General features: G+C 39.8%; 1 protein-coding gene across 1 annotated transcript in view; it reads left to right on the top strand.

Annotated features, from left to right (window-relative positions):
* LOC150075725 (fasciclin-1-like) overlaps nt 1–21,374 on the top strand; it is a 315,668-nt gene that overhangs the window by 270,915 nt on the left and 23,379 nt on the right. The window contains exons 5-6 of the mRNA XM_090388130.1: nt 6,486–6,618; nt 9,568–9,715. Coding sequence (XP_090244256.1) covers nt 6,486–6,618; nt 9,568–9,715 — 281 coding nt within the window. The remainder of the gene's footprint in view (nt 1–6,485; nt 6,619–9,567; nt 9,716–21,374) is intronic.

The raw sequence follows: 21,374 nt of genomic DNA on the forward strand, positions 1-21,374 counted from the left end.
CCTGGATTACTACTAATCTCCAACCCAACGTCTCTACTAATCTCGTAGGGGACTTCAACATGCCCCTGCCAAGGTATTCAACGGCTCGGTCTTCTCTGGTAAACATGCTATATATGCTCGACCTTCACCCTCCATCAAATTCGCCCAACTCGGGGAAATCAGCAACTCGACCTCATTTTTCACAACATACCTCGTGCAGAACTTATCATGCCAACCGTCTTCTTCAATTCAGACCATCAACCATTGCACTGTGAATTTTATGCCCGCTATAATCTTTCTAGTCTCTCGGTTGAAGGATGTTGCCCGCAGTTTACGAGAAGAGTCTTTTCTGCCAAGTTCATAAACCAAGAAATAATTTCTCCAACACCTCACTAGGTATAAATGGAACTCTCTGTTAGAAAGATCAGGGCCCGAAGCCACTTCCATCCTGGCTGAAGAATTATATCAAATAGCTTGTGTTGGTGCGTCTAAGGAGATTCGGATCACACATCTGTCTAACTGTTGGTTTAAGAAAAACATTAAGATAGTGTTCATATGAAAACAAAAGGCTTACCGAAAATGGCAGAAAACCAGAACCTCTGAAGACTACATCGTTTACAAAAAAAGAACGGGCCTGTTTCTTAAAGCACAAACGCCAAGAGTACAACTTCGCTATTTCTAGAAAGCTTAATCGGTCTAAAAGAATCAATAACCACAAAAATTCCAACTTAACCATGGATGAAACTTTATTTAGGGAATGGACGAGCAGTACCTTCGGAACCTCTACAAATCCTGAACTAAAGTTTAACTGTCCTGAAGCAGACAAACCAGTTGGCTGGTAAATTACAAAACCCGCGCGCCTGACCACTAGGCTACGGCGGCTTCATTACATCAACAGCATGAATCCATCTGGAACTAATCTTGATAACAGACTTCTCCTTACAGAAATCATCATAACCAAAGAAAACGTAATTCGGGCATTAAATAGTCTCCCAAATAAATCCACTTCTGGCCTTGTTATGTTTCCCCTCTTCATCATGGAAGTAAGCTGTCCATTTATCATTGAGGTCTTGCTACATATTTATATAAACCCTTCATAAACCAAGAAATAATTTCTCCAACACCTCACTAGGTATAAATGGAACTCTCTGTTAGAAAGATCAGGGCCAGAGGCCACTTCCATCCTGGCTGAAGAATTATATCAAATAACTGCAGCTATTTGATATAATAGAATTATATCAAATAGCTGCAGTTATCCCTGAAATATGGAAACATTATATTGTAAAACCCGTGCCTAAAGTCAAACATCCAAAAGACAAAAAGGACTTTCGTCCCATCTCTATAAGCTGCAATTTATTAAAATTGTTTGAGAAGACTCTGCTGCCAATTCTTGTCATGCATTTTTTCCAGCAAAGACCTCCATATTTATACACTGTGATTCCAAAGAGATCGACTGTGACGAATTTAATGCACACCCTATTTCGGATCCAAACGACTCTGAACACCAAAGAACAGATTGGTGTAATCTTTTTAGACATGAAAGCTGCTTTTGATAATGTCTCAATCAATGCCTTGATGGCAATACTTGAAAGGCATTTCAGAACAAAGCTTATTAAAAGTCATCGTTTCTATTTTCAAACAAAGGCATTTGAGGGTTGAACACAGGACCTTTCAATCGAACCACGTCTTCTACAGAGGAGTCCCCCAAGGTGGTGTCCTTCTTGCCCTATTTTTTGCTGTCGCTTTTGACCTTCCTCTCTACGCATCCCGACTGCAGCTCTTACGCAGATGATATAAAACCCTTCATCTCGTCGAAACACGTGACAAATGTGACGCAATCAACGCCCATGCCACTGCCCTAATAGAAGAACTGGACCTAATCGATTACCTTGAGAATATTGGCCTATTCATAAACCCGACCAAGTCAGCACAAATGTCTTTCACCAACCTGAAGAAAAAGAAGACGGTGAACATAGACATCTATATTAATGGTATTAGGGTCCGAAAGGTCTCGCATCACTGATCTAGGGCTCACCTGGGATGAAGGCCAAACCTTTCAACGGCACTTCGCCAGCACTAAAGCAAAAACTCTGTCAGCAATGTTGGCGATAAGACTGGAGGAACCTACTGAAGTAAACAACTACAAACTTGCCACTCACTACATACAAACAAGTTTTGTTCCGATTCCCATGTATACCTCGACGATCTGGTCCTTTGCTTCTCTCACTAACATCAAAAAATTCATGGGTATCGAATACTGGATTTTAAGGTGGTTGAACAGTCTTAATGGCCATCCTTTCACCATCTCGCGTTCTATAATGTACGCAAACCTTAGTTGCACCCCTTGGAATCGGTTGCTCAATGCAGGAAATCTGCGCAACCTCTGTCAGCTCCTCACCGATCGTCTTGACGCCCCAAATGTCCACAATCTTGTTGTAGGCCCTAGGCTTTTCCGCGTCATTTGCAATGATGCGTGGATTCCCCTAAGAAACTTATTACAGAATTTAATAATGTTTAGAATATTTTTTCCGTCTAACATCCTCCAAACGTACAACACCCTGAAGATAGATCTCCATAAGTTCGGTGATGAGAAAGCGTACAGATCTCATACAGGACATGTACCACCACATGCAACTGTAGAATTTCCTGATTATCTCCTTCAGGATGGAATCTCCATTTAATCCTACTTTGCTCCTCTACAGAGAAGAATTAATTTGTTTTAAATTATTATTTGTTTGTATGTGTTAGTTGTATATATTGCGATACGTATGCATTTATATGTCTCTACCTTTTGCTGTGTCACTGTATATATGTGCATGTGCTTTATTTGTTCGTATTGGATGTTATTTGTAGTATTATTGTATAGAAACTAATGTTTATGTATGCGTAATTTATGTACGACTTCTGTGTTTGTTGTCTAAGTAATAATGTACAAATCTATAGAGGCACCCCCTTAGCTGAAGGCTGTTCAGGGGTGAAGCATATGCAATAAATTGAATAATAATAATAATCTCACACGTCCTTTCTGCTCAGAGCGGATTATCTGCCATGTGAGAGTCTTGCGACACCATCCTAACAATCGTTTTAACGTCCGGTTTTTATTTCACCCCTCTAGCATAAGTCGCTTTTATTCTTGAAACCACATACACATGTATCATAGTTTTGTTTGTTAAAACTTATATTCATATACAAAGTTCCCAGAGTGGTTCAATGAAAAAAAACGCAAAGTGAAGGGGCTCAAAAATAGTTTTATTTTAATTCAAAGTAATCACTACCTCACTGAAAAAAGTCAACGAAGGCGCCCGAAGAGATGATGTTCAGTTCAGCGGTAGCGTTTTTCTGTGTGTGCCCAACATCCTGAAGAAGCCAACATCCCTTGGAGAGCGGTTTTCACCTCAGAAAAGAGGAAGAAGTCAGCTGGTGCTAGGTCCAGAGAGTAGGATGGATGGTTGATCTGTACAATGCCACGTTTCTTCAGAAATATCTTCACAACAATTACGGAATGGGCGGAGGTTGAACAATAGCTGCCCTTTCCTCGAAATTGTGGCCACACCAGGTAAACGCGCTTCAATAGTCTTTGAAGCACCTCTACGTACAACATAGCATCGACTATGCCCCCTTCAGGAACATTAACGTCCCTGACGAAACTGCTTGTCACTTTCAACGAGTTAGCCTACTGGACAACCTCTGTATCATCTGTTCGAGGAAGTTTGAACTACAGCGTTACCACTTCCATTTATTTTCAAAGTCATCGAACGTGACGGAAACAGCACCAGTCCGGGAATTTCAATGACATACTTCATCTATTTAGTTTTATATTTTTATTGTACGTTGTCCAGCGCTTTTCTTTATCTCTACTTTTCACGTGCTAACCGATTTCTAAGTTGCCTATCACTTATTAACCGTCTTAAAAAAACGTCGTGGCGCACCCTGGCCTAAGATACCATAATGCCAAAAAACAACAGACCGTCATCATCACCTCTCGACAGACAGTTCTTATAATTGCACTGATCGCTGCAGCGATTCTTATCTCTGTTTAGTTCACACTTGTTGGCAGTTGACTTTTCCATCTGGTCCTCAACATATCTCACAAAACGAAGTCCGATTAACGAATTTGCCAGAAATGGACCTCGAAAGTGTAGCTCAATCAGCCTCGAACATTCGTTTGAAAGTGGGGAAATGCCATCTTGTCGGGATCATTCCGAGCAGTTTGTGGAATCAGATAATTCTCCAATAATTCTCGATACACGAGGTCACCGATTGTGAGGAACAAAATGTTCCCCCTTTCAGCAATTTGCATCGAAGTCGTTGCATATGAAAAGACATCGAACCTGATGTCAAATTATTAATAATCGTGGTCCATTGTAAGCACTTTAAGTTTAACGATTAAATTATTTTTAATAAATATTTTATAGAAATAAATAGAGATAGAGAGACAATCTTTATTGCAACCTAAGAAAAAGACGTTACAGAGAAATTAATGTTGCAACCGACCCGTCAAGGCACACAGGCCAGCAGTTAACAAAGCCAAGACATACAAAGTGAAGTAAACTAAAAAAAAAAAAAAAGAAAAAAAGCTCACTCAAACCGATGTTATTGCATGGAAAGCACCTTCTTTCTATATATTTTATCACATGCGAATTTTTTTTTGAGATCAGCATCAAGATTATAGACCTGGGAGAGCATCTGGAAAGGGAGAAACCGATCTGTCAGGAAAGTGTCGAATTCCGAACGGCCAGTTTAGGGATTGTCCTCAAGGCAGAGATAGAGACATTCCAGCAGCATGTATTTCAAATGGATGGCCTGCAACCATTTTCACTGTGGCGAACAACCTCCGGGGATTAGTAAGCTCGAAGAGACTGGGAACCCCCATTGCATTTGCTAATGCTGTTGTTCTAGCTTGTGGCGGAAGATTAGATTTCCAAATGGCCCCTTTCAGTAGCCAATATTCAGATGCTATGAGAGGCTTTTTAGTCGTTTGGGTAGCTCAGGCCCAGACTTCCGATGCGTACAGTAATGGTAGGTAGATAATCGTTCTGATGTATTTTCTGATTATTTCGGGATCTTAATGTGCAACAGATTTTGTTTTGTTATCCAACGAAGACTCTAAGCCCGTGAGGCGAGTTTATCCAGCTGCGTAGTGAAACGGAGTTTAGGGTCAAACATTACACTTACGTCAGAATGTGGAATAACAACAGGAATTTGGGTGTTACCAAAAGTGAGAGCAATCACAGAAGGATTGGTCTTCAGAGAGAACAGCATCGTCTTGGTCTTCCCGGAATTGATCGTCAGGCCAAAGTGCTGTAGAAAGGATGCGATTTCCAAAAGACTATTATTAATGTGGTTAGTGGTCCTGATGAGATTGGAACTGGGCCTGATTGAGATAAGAATCTTAACGTCATCTGCGTAGGAGATGATTATTTTGTTTATTCCGCACCAGTGGGGCAATAATTTCTGTGAAAAACAAATCAGAAAGGAAACCCCACTGCGGTTCTCCAACGGTGTCCTCCAATAGCCTCTTCCTCCAGTGTCACGCTGCAACAACCACATGCTAAGGAGAGCAGATAGAAAGCACGTTATGTCTTCCTTGATGTTATAGAATGATTGTAAAAGCCAAAAAAGAGGAGGGACATTCACAGCATCAAACGCAGCCTCAATATCTATGTAAGTTATGGCAAGTTCGTGATTACTCGGGAGCGCTGCTAGTATGGCATTTATGATGGCGAGGAGGTTTGTAATCGTCGATCGCTGTGAAAGAGCGTAGTGAATCTGGGGAGGTTTATCCGCGAGTATTTATTTGGTGAGGACTGGTAGCAGCATTTTTTCCAATAACTTCAGAAGTGTTGATGCTTTAAATAATCCATCGTCCATCTCCTAGTGGGGGGAGATGAGTTGGGAAATGGTTCTGTACTTTGCTAAACTAACCTCGATGGAACGTGAGTTACGTATTAGACCCTCTTCTATTATTGATTTAAATTCGTCTCTGGAGGCTGAAATCAGTTATATATCAATCGACACTATGTTTGTTTGTTTTTTTTTCAAGAAAGCAGTCGTGAATCGGCCTCAATATTCATAGAGCGGCTCCTCTGAGTGTTTTAATTTAACCCATTATAAGCCAACCTTAAGGGATTGACTGCGAGCTGTTATAGGAGCTGCGCTGAAAAGTCCCTCCAAGCCAACCTGCCCGATTACGATAGAGGAGAATATTGCGCTCAGTATTTTCTTTCCAGGCCCTCTTTGCCGCTCCCTCCTCCCATTATTTATTTATTTTTTTTTTTTTTTTTTTTTTTTTTGTGCTGAGGGAAGAAAGAAAGGCTCGATGTTGGAAAGGGTAATCGTGGCTGTGACAGTGATGGATAGTGCGTTCAAGTCATTCATCCGAGGGAAAGTCATATTCAAGATGCTCTTCCCGTTTTGCAGCACTGCAGACTGCATCCCAAATTCTCGAGCGACATCTAAATAATTTCTGGTGACATTCTGATTTTAATTTTGTTTATTTTTTGCAGGGCTTTCTCTTCTCGTGTAATTTCCGAAGATGACAAGGACCTCTTCCGGCGGCCTGGGAACCACACCTATTTCTTCCCTGTGGGTGCAGTGGACAGTCAGAACTACAATCGCTTGCAGGATGTTGATAAGTGGGTGAGTGATGCCTCCGATATAAATTCATTCCCATATCATTATAAGAAATCTTTATTGCAATAATAATAAGGATAATATTACAGTTCGATACATTGCAATAATGCCCTTCACGGCCAGCAGTTAATAGTAATAAAGAACATAACAATAAATAGAGAACATTGATATATCAAACAAGGAAATTTGGTGTAGTAAAAGAAGCTACACATTTCAGCGCTTGAATGAAGCTAATTACAGTCTCGTTTCTCTTTTTGGTTATCTCGGAGATCATCCTTGGCCCCACTTCCTTTTTTTTTAAATTAATTATGCGAAGTGGGTGCCCTATTAGACGGTTAGAATTGAACTTCTGAAATACTGATTACTTAAGTCTAATACTTAATGATGCCAGGGTCTTCAATGGTTGCAGAGACCATGGGGGATTACTTATAGGAGAATACAAAGCATTTTGAAAGAACAATTAGAAGCGACTTGTGTGTTTCCTGTTGGTCCAGACATATAAAAAAAGTCGGATTGTAGTTAACATCAATATCCACCCCCGAAATGCCTGCAAACGTTAGGAAAATTATTTTTTTTTTAAACAGAATAATTGTCGGGGATGAATCCTGGATGACGATCCTGAATCAAACCACCAAAGTTCGTAGTGGAAACGTAGCATCCTACAAAATAAGGCACGATCCGCGAAGGGGATTTACGATTTTCTTTTTTCAATACGAAAGACATTATTTACACCCAAACTATAGAAAACCTGTTCTGAAAAAGTATTCAGCGGGGCCCTAAAAAAATTAATCAAAGTTGGCCCGAAAATTCCTGATTTCCAAATATCTAGATGGCTACTGCATCGATGCAAGAATTGAAACACTGTGTGCATGAGTTGAGCATCAAAATAGTTGCTCACCTCCCTATTCATCAGATCTTGCCCCTGGTTGACTTTTTCTGATTCTTAAACTCAAAATTAATAATCCTGCTCAAGCTGCTGACAAACTGAATAGGTATTTTGCATCTACATTTACACATGAGGAATTCTTTAGGGAGGGGGATGCCAGAAGTATATCTAACTGTAATGGGGAGCTATGTGAACTTGTAATAACTGAGAGGGAAGTGGAAGAGAAATTGTTGAAGTTAAACGTAACTTCAACAATTTCTTTCAAGGCACCTGGGTGGACGGGATCTATTCAATTTTATTAAAGAAAGTAGCAAAGAAGATAAGCGAACCCTTAGCCTTAATTATGAAAGATTTTCTCTTTACTGGACGAAAAACCGTGCTACTCTCGCCTGACACTGACTAACCCAGCCACTTTGTGAAAAAGGCCGATAAAAATTCATCCCTTCATCGACGGGACTGGACCTTGAGAGTCTTTTTCACCCAGTGTGGGGACGACGGCGATCCCACCAACTGTGCTAGCCACGAGGGCCAACTTCTGTGCCACGAAAAATAACGGAGTCACTAGATAAACAAGTAATACAGGACCATCTACACAGGAACGCAATTATACTTTAGTCACAGCATAGATACGTTAGCGGGATATTTTGTCTGACCAATTGACTACGATGTGGACACAAAGGAGCCAGATGCAAAGAAAAAAAAAAAAAAATTTCATAATCATATAGTTGAATTTCAGGAAAGCTTTTGATACCGTTGCACATAAAAGACTGCTGTACAAATTGAAGCAGTATGGCATTGAAAGCAAGCTGCTACAATGGATAAAGGGATGGTTGAGTGGGAGAAGACAGAGAGTGGTCATCAATGGACACTACTCTTCGTGGACTAATGTTATTAGAGGAGTCCCACAGGTACAGTGCTGGGCTCATTATTGCTTTATTTATTAATGATACTGATGCATGATACAATGGTTGGCAGGGTGGTTAATGACCGGAATGAAGGTATATTTTGTGCAACGAGATATAGAAAAATAAGTCAGATGGGCTGAGCAATGGCAATTGAAGTTTATTGACAAATGCAAGGTACTGCATACGAGTGGCAGTAGCAGTAAACCCAGAGTAGCGTACCAACTATGTGATACTCAGGATAGAAGAAAATGAAAAATACCTGGGAATAATGGTGCAATCGGTTATGAAGTTCTCTGAGTAATGTAAACAGGCTACCTGGACAGCTCATGGGGTTTTGTCAATGATATACAGAAATTTTGCTAGGAGGGAATTATCCCATTGTATAAGGCAATGGTCATGCCACATCTTGAGTACTGCATACAGGTCTGGAGCCCTCATATTAGAAAGAATGTAGAGTTGCCTGAGCGTGTACAGAGAAGAGCAACGAAATTGGTGAAGGGAACAAAGGGTTACTCTTACCAAGAAAGGCTTCAGTTCTGCAAAGTTCAGCGTCTGGAGACTAGGCACCTGGGAGGTGATCTGACTGAGGTGTTTTAAGTCTTTCAATGGAATGAGCAAACTCAGTGCTGATGGGATTCTTCTTCTTTTTGAGATCACGCAACAGGCATATGAAGAGAGCATAAATTCAAATTGAGGGAGGATGCAGTATAGCTGTGCAGAAGTTTGCTTTCAGCCAACGTTTGATAGGTTGCTGGAACAAGCTTCCATCGATTTCTTTGGAAATGGATAGTTTAAATAAATTCAAGTAGACAAACTATTGGAGTGGATGAATAGGTGAAATGGGATTTTTTTTATGAGTCGATGCAGTATAAGTTTGCTTTCTTCTATCAATTGCCACTACTAATACTAATACTAAAAGGTCGTCATTTTCCATTGGACACTGAGCTAATAAACCTCACATGAGTCGTCTCTCAAAGCACGACTTCTCTGGAAACGGGTGGAGGGTGGAACAAGTCTTGAATAGGATAAGTATTAATTTGCCTCAGTCTATCTTGAATGATTGTAATAGCATCTCCCTAATAAAATCTCGATGTTTTGTAATTTTTTGATAAAACAAGACTTAATTATTCACGCATTTATAGTTCTCCTCGCTTTTCCCCTTAGGTGGTCCGTGGTCATGTGATTCCACACCATGCGCTCTTCACCCGTAGCATGGAGCCGTACCCATACCGCTCTGAAACGTACAAGGACAATATGAAGGTTCTGCTCTCCCTGGTCAACGAAACAAGCCCGGACAATAGCTCCTACACACGTGAGTAAGACTTGCCTCCATGACAGTTCTAATCATAATGAATATCCGAATTTCTCTTAATTCATTTCAATCACTCTGTCTTTCGTAACGGTATCGTGGATTTCGCCTTTTATTATTGAGGCTGAAATTGCTTGTTCTTCACCAATAGGATGGGGGGGGGTTCTGTCTAATCCCCTAGTAGCAGAGTCGCGAACTAATGGATTTTGTAGGAAGACAGGGCCGAGCGTTTCAATGTTCTCAAGGTACGTTGGGAGTGAAGGAGAAAATCAAATTAAGGTCGAGGCATCTATGACGACTTCAGAGAGAGAGAGAGAGAGAGAGAAAGAGAGAAAATCTTTATTGCAACTAAATGAATACAATTTACATAGATTTAAGAGAAGTTGCAATTGTCCCATCACGGTCACAAGCCAGGGGCTCACATCAGAATAGATAATTAGTTAATAGATAATGCACATAGATAATGCTCACATTAGAACAGATAAAGGAAAATGCACACTGTAAAATTAAAAATGTAAAAATGTCATTACACTTCCTCACATTACGCAGTATTATTATTAATTATATTTACAATTTACATCATACGGTTATATTTACCATAAAATTTACAATAAAAATATCTCATTTACAATACAATTTACAATAAAAATATCTTATTTACAATTTTATTATTTAAAAATTTTATTTACAATAAAAATATCTAATATACATGAATGGCACTTCTCTGGCAAACGAATTTTGTCGTGGCACAGAAGAGCTTGGCAGATGGTGTGGACGGCGCACGAACTTCTTTTTATTCGATTCTGTGATTGGGGCGAGCTGCTTACACTTCTTTCCTGTAGGTTTTATTGCTGCAAAACATCTGCAAGTCAGCGTCGAGGTGCTGTACTTCCGGTAGCATTTGGTTTGGAAGGAAGCGGTCTGAGATATGAAGCCTCCGATTCCTCGAGCAGAGCATCGGGGTTGACCGAAATTCTGGCTTGGGTATTCGCCAGAAACACGAATCGCAAATGGACGGTGTTGAGATCTGACCCGTGATCATTTTAACTGTAGCTATCTGTCGTTATATTTCCATGATATCAGGCAGTCGCTGCATCCCCAGTGAGGTAACTAAGGCTGTAGTTCTGTCCTGTGGTGGGAGACAAGCTCTCCGGTTAGCCCATTTAAGTAGCCAGAATTCTGCAGCGAGGATTGGTTTCTTCGTTGTAGTAGCTGCTGATGCCCGCACTTCAGCAGCATAGAGGAGTGGAGAATAGATTACTGTTCTGATGAATTTCTTAATTACACCAGGTTACTTAACATAAATTAGTTGTTGTTGTTTAGCTGCCCATCAGAGAACGGCTGCTCTGGAAGTGAGCTTGTCTACATAAGCATGAAACTGGAGTTTTGGGTCAAATACTATTCCCAAATCCACATGTGTGGGAGTGGCAGATATTACCATTCCATCGATTGTTGGGGCTATTATTGTAGGGACTGGTCTGAGAGAGAAAACCATTAGTTTTGTTTTTTGTGGGTTGATCGAGAGTCCATACTGTTTGAGGTAAGAGGCGACGTTGATGAGACTATCATTAATGCTTGCTGTAGCTTCAAGGTGATTGTTGGAAGCAATAGGCGTTAGAATTTTTATATCATCTGCATAGGTGATGATTTTCTCATTGTTTCGGACAAGACGCGCAATGATAGCTGTAAATAATAAGCCAGATAGGACTCCTCCTGGCGTAACAGCAGCAGAAATTGCCTCCTTGTGCGGTAGTCCATATGCATCGACTTGTAGTACCCTATCATAGAGGAGTGATGCTATGAACCAGAGGATATTACCTTGGATTAGATAGTGGTCTTCCAGTAAGTGGAGGAGCGCCGACACGTTGATGGCGTCAAAGGCAGCTTCAATATCCAGGTACGTGATTGCGAGTTCCTCTTGCTGTTCAAAGCCAGACAATATATTACATATGGTTGCAAGGAGGTTCATCACTGTGGATCGGTTTCGGATTGCGTGGTGGACCTGTAGCGGCCTATCTTCAAGAATTTGATTCATTAAGGTGGGCAGCATAGTTTTTTCCAGGATTTTCAGGAGCTTTGAGGAGTTAGATATCGGCCGAAAATGCCTGGGTGTGGAGTTTCGAATTTTTGGATGTGGTTCGACATGGTAGCTATTCCAGGCTTTAGGAAAATTTCTTGTGGTTAGAATTCCGTTTAAGATGGACTTGAGCGGTTGGAGAATGAACAGACTGAGGCATTTTACCACGAATTGTGGCAGTTTGTCGACCCCCGCGGTTGCTGTGGCTGGAAAGGAGTTTATCACTGCTGTCAGCTGGCGTGTAGAGATGGTGATGGAATGCAAGATGTCTTGTTGTAATTCATCGTCGGGACATAATAGAGAGTTTAGTTGATCTGCACGCGTATTGGGTAGGTGGCGTCACGTATGTGCGTTAGTACGGTCACGTATGTGCGTTGCTCTCAATAATCATGAATATTAATATAGTTTTGCTTAAGTGTATTCGGTGATTTTAGTGTTGTTATGCTCCTCAAGCGACTCTGAAGAGGAAGACACCAACTTTAAGGCGACGAAGGCTCCCAGGTATTTATTATTTGCTGTTCTTTTTCACATTGCAGAATCTCATAAGCGGACACTAACAAACTGTATTATCGCTGACCAGCATCACTTACCGCTGCCAGCTACAGATCAAGGTCAGTTGCCCTAGTGATACACGTTAATCACTAACCCCCGGAGATTCACGTCCCCGCAAACAGATTAACTGCATTCCTAAAGTCGGTGTCAAGCTCGCCGAACTAAATACCATAGATTTAGCCTCTTAAACCTTCAAACACGAGCATTTTTTCCCCATCAGACATCCAAACATGACTGAATTGAATGAAGTCTTTACTATAGCCGAATGTAAATTATGCAAATTAAACTCGGATCTGTGCATTATTTGCTTTACTTGCTGTCTACCTTTTGTGGATCATGCCTCAAAATTGACCTAAAAAAGAGGAATAAGCAACGGAGACGCAATTTTTCTTGTGTTTCATGCAAGGAAATACCTGACAATGAGGGATTAAGGGTACCTTTCTAACGTAATGAGATACCCTGCACATCAACTGAAACTATATCATCTGCACAGGAAAAAAACGCTATCCTACCATACCTTAGCGGAAGCACCACACCGGAAACTACCGATGAGCAGGTGCAAATCGCCGAGGGCGAAAATCATTCCCCCACAGATGACGATGCTGCCTCCACTTCTCTGTTGCACCACAGGGCAATTGCACGCCACCCTGAAGAAGTTATGCATGATGCAGCTACCTCGGCCACCAAATGTTGCCAAACGGTAACGACTTCGATGCACGCGGATAACTGCCCACTGATAAGTGATGATTATGTGATTCTCATAAACAGTCAGCTGAATACTCTTATTAATGAGATTAAGCAAATTAAAGCACAAAACTCAAGCCTACTTGAAGAAGTACAACTACTCAAGGCAGAAGTAATTAGAAATAAGTTCACCGTTGTGAACCAGCCTTCTGTCATAGAACAAAACCATCGAAATGGCAAAGGAGCTACATCAAATGAATACATGGTACCAGTACATCGTGATAGTCGACGAAGTATGTATAAACCCACTAAATCTCAAACCAGCAGTACTAAAGAAAAACAATCTTTAACTAATAGGAAACACAGCGACCTGCCTATCCCCATCGATATGAGTCAATTACCTGTATCAGAGCACACTTGTGAACCTAGGTGCGATATCGAATATATATCTGAAGGAGCCGTTTCTCACAATGAAGCTTCTCAAAATGCTCCATGCCTACATTCAAGCATGAGTGGTGACACCAATGAAAAACCCACTTATGCACATATTGTCTCCCAGCAGTCATCCTTCAAACGATCGCGACCTAATTCCCCTTTGGAAGTGACATTAACAGCCAATGATTCAACATCTTACCAAGATAGTTCTATAAGTATATTGGTAGCCCAGAGGGTCAGTCCCACTCAAGAAACATCACCAGCATACCCCAACAAAGCCAAACCAGTCAACCAATCCAACATATTGGAGAAAATATACAATATAACATCCATCCAAACCAAATCGAAAATCTACATATCGAGACTTGGACCATCCAGAACCGATGCAAATGTATCTAAATTCTTTGAGGAACAAATAGGGAGCAAGGTGGCTGTGAAACCTGTTAAAACAAGATATCCCTCCTATTTTTCATTCACAATTACTTGTGACAAACAGGATGAACTAAAAGTGCTAGATACCAGCACCTGGCCGCCAGGAACTCTAGTAAAAATGTACAAAGAACGGACATCTTCCACATCCTACCGCATGAGATCGACAATAACACAGGATAAGCAACCAACGTCAGCCTCATACCAATCTATCTTAATAACGCCCCTTAAATGCTTCTACCAAAATATACGCAGTATCAGCAATAAACTATACCCTCTAAAAACCATCATGTTACTAATATCAGTTAATCTGCTTGACTGAAACCTGGTTATCTCACGGAAGTCAACTGGATGTCATAGGTCAGCCTCCATAATTCTAGGGATAGCAGACGCGGTGGAGGTGTTGTGTTACTGTACTCATTCAGTTTTAAGCAGCCCAGATTTCAGGTGACCAAATCGAAGCCCTATGTACCACATTAAGAAAGGATGCCTTACAACTCCAAATTTGTCTTGTATATCTGCCCCCTGACCACACAGAAGATTCACGACGTGAACTGATAGCATGGATAGCAGCCAACCTAGCCCCCAATATCCCCACCTTCATTATAGGTGATTTCAACATGCCTACGCCCAGACATGATGAGGCCACTGAAGATCTCATACCAGTCATTGGCACATTTGGCTTAGTTCACCAAACTACACCTCCTACCAGGGGAAACCAGATGCTGGATCTATTATTCCACAATCTCCCACACCTTAGTCCGAACACCGCAGCTTCCCCTTTGATTTACTTCCCTTGTTTACTTCATAACGGTGGCTTAGATTAAAAGAGACGCTTCATAATCCCATTTTACGGTCCTTTATTCGTGCAGAAACCCTTTGACGCCTGTTCTCAAATGGCACCCTCTACCTAGTCCTGCTGTTCCCGTTTGCTCTTTTATATTATTCGAAATTACTTGTTTCCATTTGCCCGCTGTTTAACATATACGTCTATAACTTTCCCATCCCCAAATCCAGTGTTTCTTCAAACTTTTACCTTATTTACATTAAAACTAAATATCCAAACTTAATACTTACTATCTTTAACAATACTCCCTTTCCATTGCCCTTACTGGATTTATTTTAGAAAAACAATTATTTCTATTATATTTGTAAGACCTGCATCTTACAATAAGAAAGGCTCCTGGGGTGGATGGAATCTATCCAGTTATATTAAAGGAGGCGAAAAAGGCGGTAAGAAACCCTTAGTCATAATTATGAGAGCATCGTTGGACTCAGGGGAAGTCCCCACGTGTTTAGAAGTTGTTTTTCTCGGTAACTTTTGGAGCTTCGAGTACTTAGACCACGGCGCCATCTTTCGAACTCCGCCGCAATACGGATGAAACGACATCAACATGCGAGCGAAGTGTTTTTGTTGCCCCCCCCCGTACTGTCCGTTACCATGGTTACTGGAGTTTACGGTATTGGTGCATCTTTGTTCACTCTCAAATGAAACAAAAATAGTCACGCAGCTATTTTCCTTTGCCGGTACCGATTTCGGAGTGGGATCCATCCAATATAACTGAAGCCAACCTTTTGTTCTTTAAGTGCCGTTAGATGCGTGCTTTGATGTGAAAGACATTAGTGGAATAAAATTACTCCGCTAAGACGTTTAAAGGCGAAATTTGGCCTCGATGTATGAAATGTCAGAAAGGTCGTCGTTGTAATTTATGAAAGAACCTTTCTTCTTGTAGAGAGCAACCCCCGGCCACTGAATTCCCTACTCGAGGATATTTAGAAGCGCATCTCCCCTTTGAATAGCGCAGCGTTCCTTATCTCCTTTCCCATCTCCAAACCCTGCAAAGGAGAGCATAATGAAAGCACGAGGAGCTGTTCTATTGTCAAGAGGTCTTCCGTAGGATCACGGCCCTCAGCTGCGTAGAGGGGTTGCTTACGCGGAAGCAGAATTTAGGAATTGATAGACTCATTAATCATTTAACCAAACAAACATTACCGGGGAAGACCGGATGAATAATTCTGGCAGCTCGCGCAGTTTTCCGAGTATTTCACCTTTTAATAAGTAAGACGTTCATTTGGGGGCGACCTCAAAGAAAGCCAATCTAATCTGAAATTCAATTTGTGGGAAGCTGACAACAGAAGCAACAAATTACTCGGCTACTTAAGTAAACCTAATCTCTCGTGACACCTACGTTAACCCGGCTCACCGTACCCACTTCATTTTTCTTTCTTTCTTTGCGGGTAAAAATGAGAACTCCCAAAAAGAGAATTGCTAATGAGATTCCTTCGACGCGACCTTCTCAGTGACGCGCTAATTAAAAGTATCTTCGCGGAAGAGGTGGAAATTATTAATGACGTCACAATGAAGTACCTGTCTGTTCTTCGCGAGCTTCTTAATTACCCATCTGGGAATCCCACGGCATCTTTTACCCGGCAAAACACCTTCTTTTAGTTGAATGATAAAAACTCCACAATTCAAATGAGATCTCGTGTTCTGTCTGAAAACGAATCCTCCCCCCTATCTCCACCATTTCATCCACAAACAATTTTAATTCCGTTGGGAACATTTGAAGAAATTTTTAAATACGAAAGATGCTTTTTTTTTCTTGCATCAGTTACCTGAAGCGCAAAAACTAGGGAACTCCCCACGGAAATCACAACCTGGATCACGTAGCAAAACAAGTAAACAACTGTCTCGGTAACTGCAAGCTAGAAAAGAAAAACTTTGGTATCTTGTTTGAGGTACAGACAGCCTTTAGCTTTCATATGTCCGTTTTATTACCTGATTACATTGGCAAATAGGGTTCTTCTTCAATCAACTTGCGTCATTCTTAGGGTTATAAAGTTAATTTAAATAGTCCTTATCAAATACTACTATATATATTAGCATAATGAAATAGTCGGAAAGAAAAAAAAAATTGGTACAAAAATTAAGAAAATGCGAAAATTAAGAAAATAAATATAAAAGCTATCATTAGGGGCGGCAAAATGCACATTCCTCCACATGATGTCCAATGTATAACTGATATTAAATATTAAATTAATGCCATGGCAAAACTGTTGAGCGAAAAATAATAAATTAAACATAATAAAATAAATATTAATAAAATAAAATTTACCATGCTGTTGGCATTCATTTTGATTTAATATTTAATATCAGTTATATATATACTGTATATATATATACACACACTCAAATAAATGTAAAATAAAAGTGGTAACACCCTTTGTACAATGAGAGTTCTTCAACGGGAACAGTCCAATTCAAGAAAATAAAAAAAGGTATTTCCTTTTATATTATATGTTATTATAATATAAATAATATAATAACCGATACCAATATTATAACATATTGGAAACAAATATTCAAGTACGGTATTTTAAAATATTCAAACTATTCTGACCTGAACAGCTCAAATTCGACGCAAGCGACAACGCATAAAATCTTCAAAATAACCTTCATCCTAAAATAGAAAATATTTAATAATTTCCTGCCGCTTTAGAAGTTTTTAAATGGAACCATTTGTAATGTCGAAACCAGATTCTGCCTGCGTAGAAGCTGCAACTCGTGTCGCGAGTTACTCTCGTGGCCCTTGCATTCGCTCCTCACGCAGTGTGATGTGGGGCCACACAAGTAACAGAAAGGGCGGAGAGAAGTAATGGTTTAACTGTTAGCAATATTTTACGCTATTAAAATAGAATAAAAAGTAAACTACAAACGGACCAATCTAGAAGGTTTTATTCGTGCCTCCGATACGATTGGAAGCAATGTCCCAGGTGAGCTGCATTTTTTCACATAGTCATTAAATCGTGAATCATTAAGCGCCTCATTGCTGTCGGCAAACTTCGACAGATGCCAATCATTGGCAATTATGTCGTTTCTGCGTTTGCATAATGAAACCCTGATTTACTGTAAGATTTACTGACTACGAAGATTTACCTGATTTACTGACACTGTAAGAGGTGGCGGAAGTCTGTAAAGAACTGAATTTTGGTGCTCCGATTTTTGATTAATTTAGTAAGGATAATAAATCAAAATTAATTATCCTTACTCCCAAACTAAGCACATTTGGTATCAGCGCTCTCTTCTTCAACTACTGAAGCAAATACCAGCAGAACACTGAAGTAAGCGGGTAAATCTTAAGTTTTAAGATTAAAACCCGAATATCTGATTGGACATTTACCAGTATAGCTTAATTGCAGAATGATGGGAAAGAGCCAGGAAATAAGACATCTAAGGAAGTGACATATCAATAGATGTGTTATCCCTATTCCTCTATACGCGTCACAAATCTGGTCTTCAGCTCCGGAAAGCACTATCAAGGCTTTTCTAGGAATAGAATACTGGCTCTTGAGATGGCTGAACAGAATTTCAGCTAAGCCTTTTACCATCTCAAGAGATATACATGTACTGTACTCCAATTTAGAAGTCACTCCCTGGAGACAAACGATCACTACAAAGAATAAGATGACACTTGCTCAGATCTTAACGGGACGGCTGGATTCACCAAAAGATCGAGAGTGGACAGTAACACACGGAGAAAAACAAAGACGAGTTGCAGGTATGGAACAGCAACTGAAACCCGCATTTACGCAGTTCGATAGTCTGGGAAGATTCTTTGCAGCAAACACTCTAAAGCTGTTTAATACCCTAAAATCAACCCTGAAAAACTCTGCACAAGCAAAACATACAGAAAAGAAGTTCTCGAAATCTGCTACCTGCAGTTACAGATGTAAGAAAAAATAAACAGCACTAAGAACCTCCCATACAGTAGCTGACAGGAATCCCGACCTCATCTGGAAACACCCTCCTGGATATGTCTCACCTACTCCACTCTACTCCCACAGAAGAAACAGACTACTGAAAACAGTAAAAATGAACATTTTACTCTGTATTAAATTGTATTGTGTATACTGTTCTGCTGCGAATATCCGTGCTAATGTAAATATGGTGATGTTATGCTTTAAACGCAGCAGTATAAAATTTTTCTCGTTTGTTTATTCTTAAGCATCTATATCTTGTCTATATCTTAAGCAGATTACAAGTATAATTCTGATAAGTACTACATGTATTGTGTAATTTAGTAACGAGTGTAACATAAATGTAAAATTGTATATAATATTATTCTTTGCTGCATAACAGAATATGTAGCTACACCCCATAGTCAATGGCTGTAACCGGGTGTCTCCTAGGAGAAATAATAATAATAATAATAATAATAATTTAGCAGTAAATGCGAAATCAGTGGTTCGTCAAGAATGGTAACGCATGTAAATTTAATTCCAGACTGGCTTGGTGAGCCACCGTGGATTTTTTAGAATATTCACTACGTGATTTAAGTCGAGTCTCCGAGAAAAACGTGTGATTTTCATAATGCATGCAGAATCAAGCTGCATAGGATCCCATGGGACACAGCGGGATTCACAGATTTATTCCCAATGCAAAAGATGCTTCTTATTTATGCCAGCGTCAAATTGCCGATGCAAATACGCAGTTTTCTAATAGAATTCCATTTTGGAACTCTGTAAGTCAGCCTCGAGGAAATGCTTGTTAATACGCTCCGTAGCGATCTGAGTCGCCGAAGTAATGAGAGTTCCTTTTAGTTTCAATCACTGCAGATGCCTAGCATCATAACTATCAACCTTTCTTTCTAATTATCTACAAAGAATTCCCTGCCTTTTTTTTTTTTAAATTATGCCCACGAGAGTTATGTCAGAATGTTGAAATATTTATATATTTTCCTATTCACAGACAACTTGAAAGTGATTTCTTGTACCCCAGAAGGGTAATTAATGAAATCATTATTGGAGCTAGCGAAGCTGTCATCTGTGCGGGGAATAATCATTTTTCAAGTTCTGCGTGCTAAAGAGGGGAGGACACATTTTCTTCTCTTGTCACATGAAATTCACAGCGATAAGGATCATGATATTAGGAGAATTCTATGTTCACTGAATTTAATCAGAGACATTCATTGCAAGTCAGGGTTATCATGGCTCGTTTCATTACCTATCTTGCCCAGAGGTAAGAAAGGGATCCCAGAAGCAAGAAAGGCAGGGCTAATTCATAATAGAACCTTACGCACATAACTTAACTCGAAGACAATGGACTAAAAATAACAGAATGGTACCTAAGATGAGCTAAAAGAAAACCTGGAAGACGGAGATGGACAGATGAAATTCAAGAGTTCATGGACAGTAAATGGATTGCCATTGCACAAAACAGAAGGAACTGGAAAGTTGCTGGAGAGGCCTTCATCCTGGGGTGGATTTGCAAATGGCTGATGATGATGATGATGATGATGTACCTAACTAATTACAAAGTCTGAACTACTTGAAAAAGTGTATCTACTTTAAAACGACAATTGCACCAGAGACTTTATGCCTCATTAATGGAACTATAATTTGCCGTGTTCAATGTTTTTCTTAGTTTTTTTTTTTTTTTTTTTTCATATACAGGGTCATTATAAAGTCCTTGTGCAGTTTTAAATTTTCATAACTTCCGTTCCATACATGATAAAATCAATCTGTAAAACACGTTAGAAATGTAATTTAGTGAAGTTTAGATGTACTAAGAGTGATTTATTTATTTTGTTGTAGTTTAACAATTTTTTTTTTATCTTTCTATACGTTAAAATAATTTCCTCCTAGTGATATTTATTCAGCTAATGGGAGAAGAGGGATGAGGGTTACGTGGCAATACGTAACAAATCTGAAATACGTAACAGAAGCTTGTTTTACCGTGATTAAACTAGCTTCTGTTTAAGCGTGATCACGCGCAATGTTTATCTAATATGACCATGCGGTGCAATGCTTGAGTTCGATGCGTAACATATTTATGTATTCAGCAGAGGAAGAGTCACACACAGTGTCGAAATCTTCCGTAAGTATTTTATTTAACTTTATCAAAAGAAGCGAGAGCAGCCCCTAGTTATTATTATTATTATTATTTTATTTTGCAGAATTAGGCTTGACCAAATGGCTTCAATAGAATATAAAGTAAATTGTGTGCTGTGGTTGGCCGAGTTAAAGTCTGTAATCGCAGTACAAAAAAAGATTTAAAACCCATTACAACAAAGATACACCACACAGGAATTCCATAACTAACTGGATGAAAACGTTTAAAGCAACAGGTTCTGTCAATGTTAAAACACGAACTGGAAGTGAGAGTTATTTGGAAATGCTGTAGAATTACTTTATTCCCGAACTAACACGTTTAGGACTTATAAGTGATGCAGAGTTTTTAAGCAAATGTTGCGCCTTGTCTCTTTGCTCTCAGTGTTAGGCAGTTTCTGAATGAAAATTTTCCTAATAGATGGATTGGAAGAGGTGGACCGATCTCTTGGCCACCATGTTCATCAGCCCATTGGATTTGCGCCCATTGGATTTTTTTCTATGGGGACATGTTAAGATTGTTATTTATTCAACAAAACCTTCCTCTTTAGACGATCTTCGACCAGGATAACTAATGTGATTCAGGGTATTATTGAA

The sequence above is a fragment of the Mastigoproctus giganteus genome, chromosome 13 (genome assembly GCF_048544385.1).
Source record: "Mastigoproctus giganteus isolate SK-2022 chromosome 13, ASM4854438v1, whole genome shotgun sequence".
Lineage (NCBI taxonomy): Eukaryota > Metazoa > Arthropoda > Arachnida > Uropygi > Thelyphonidae > Mastigoproctus > Mastigoproctus giganteus.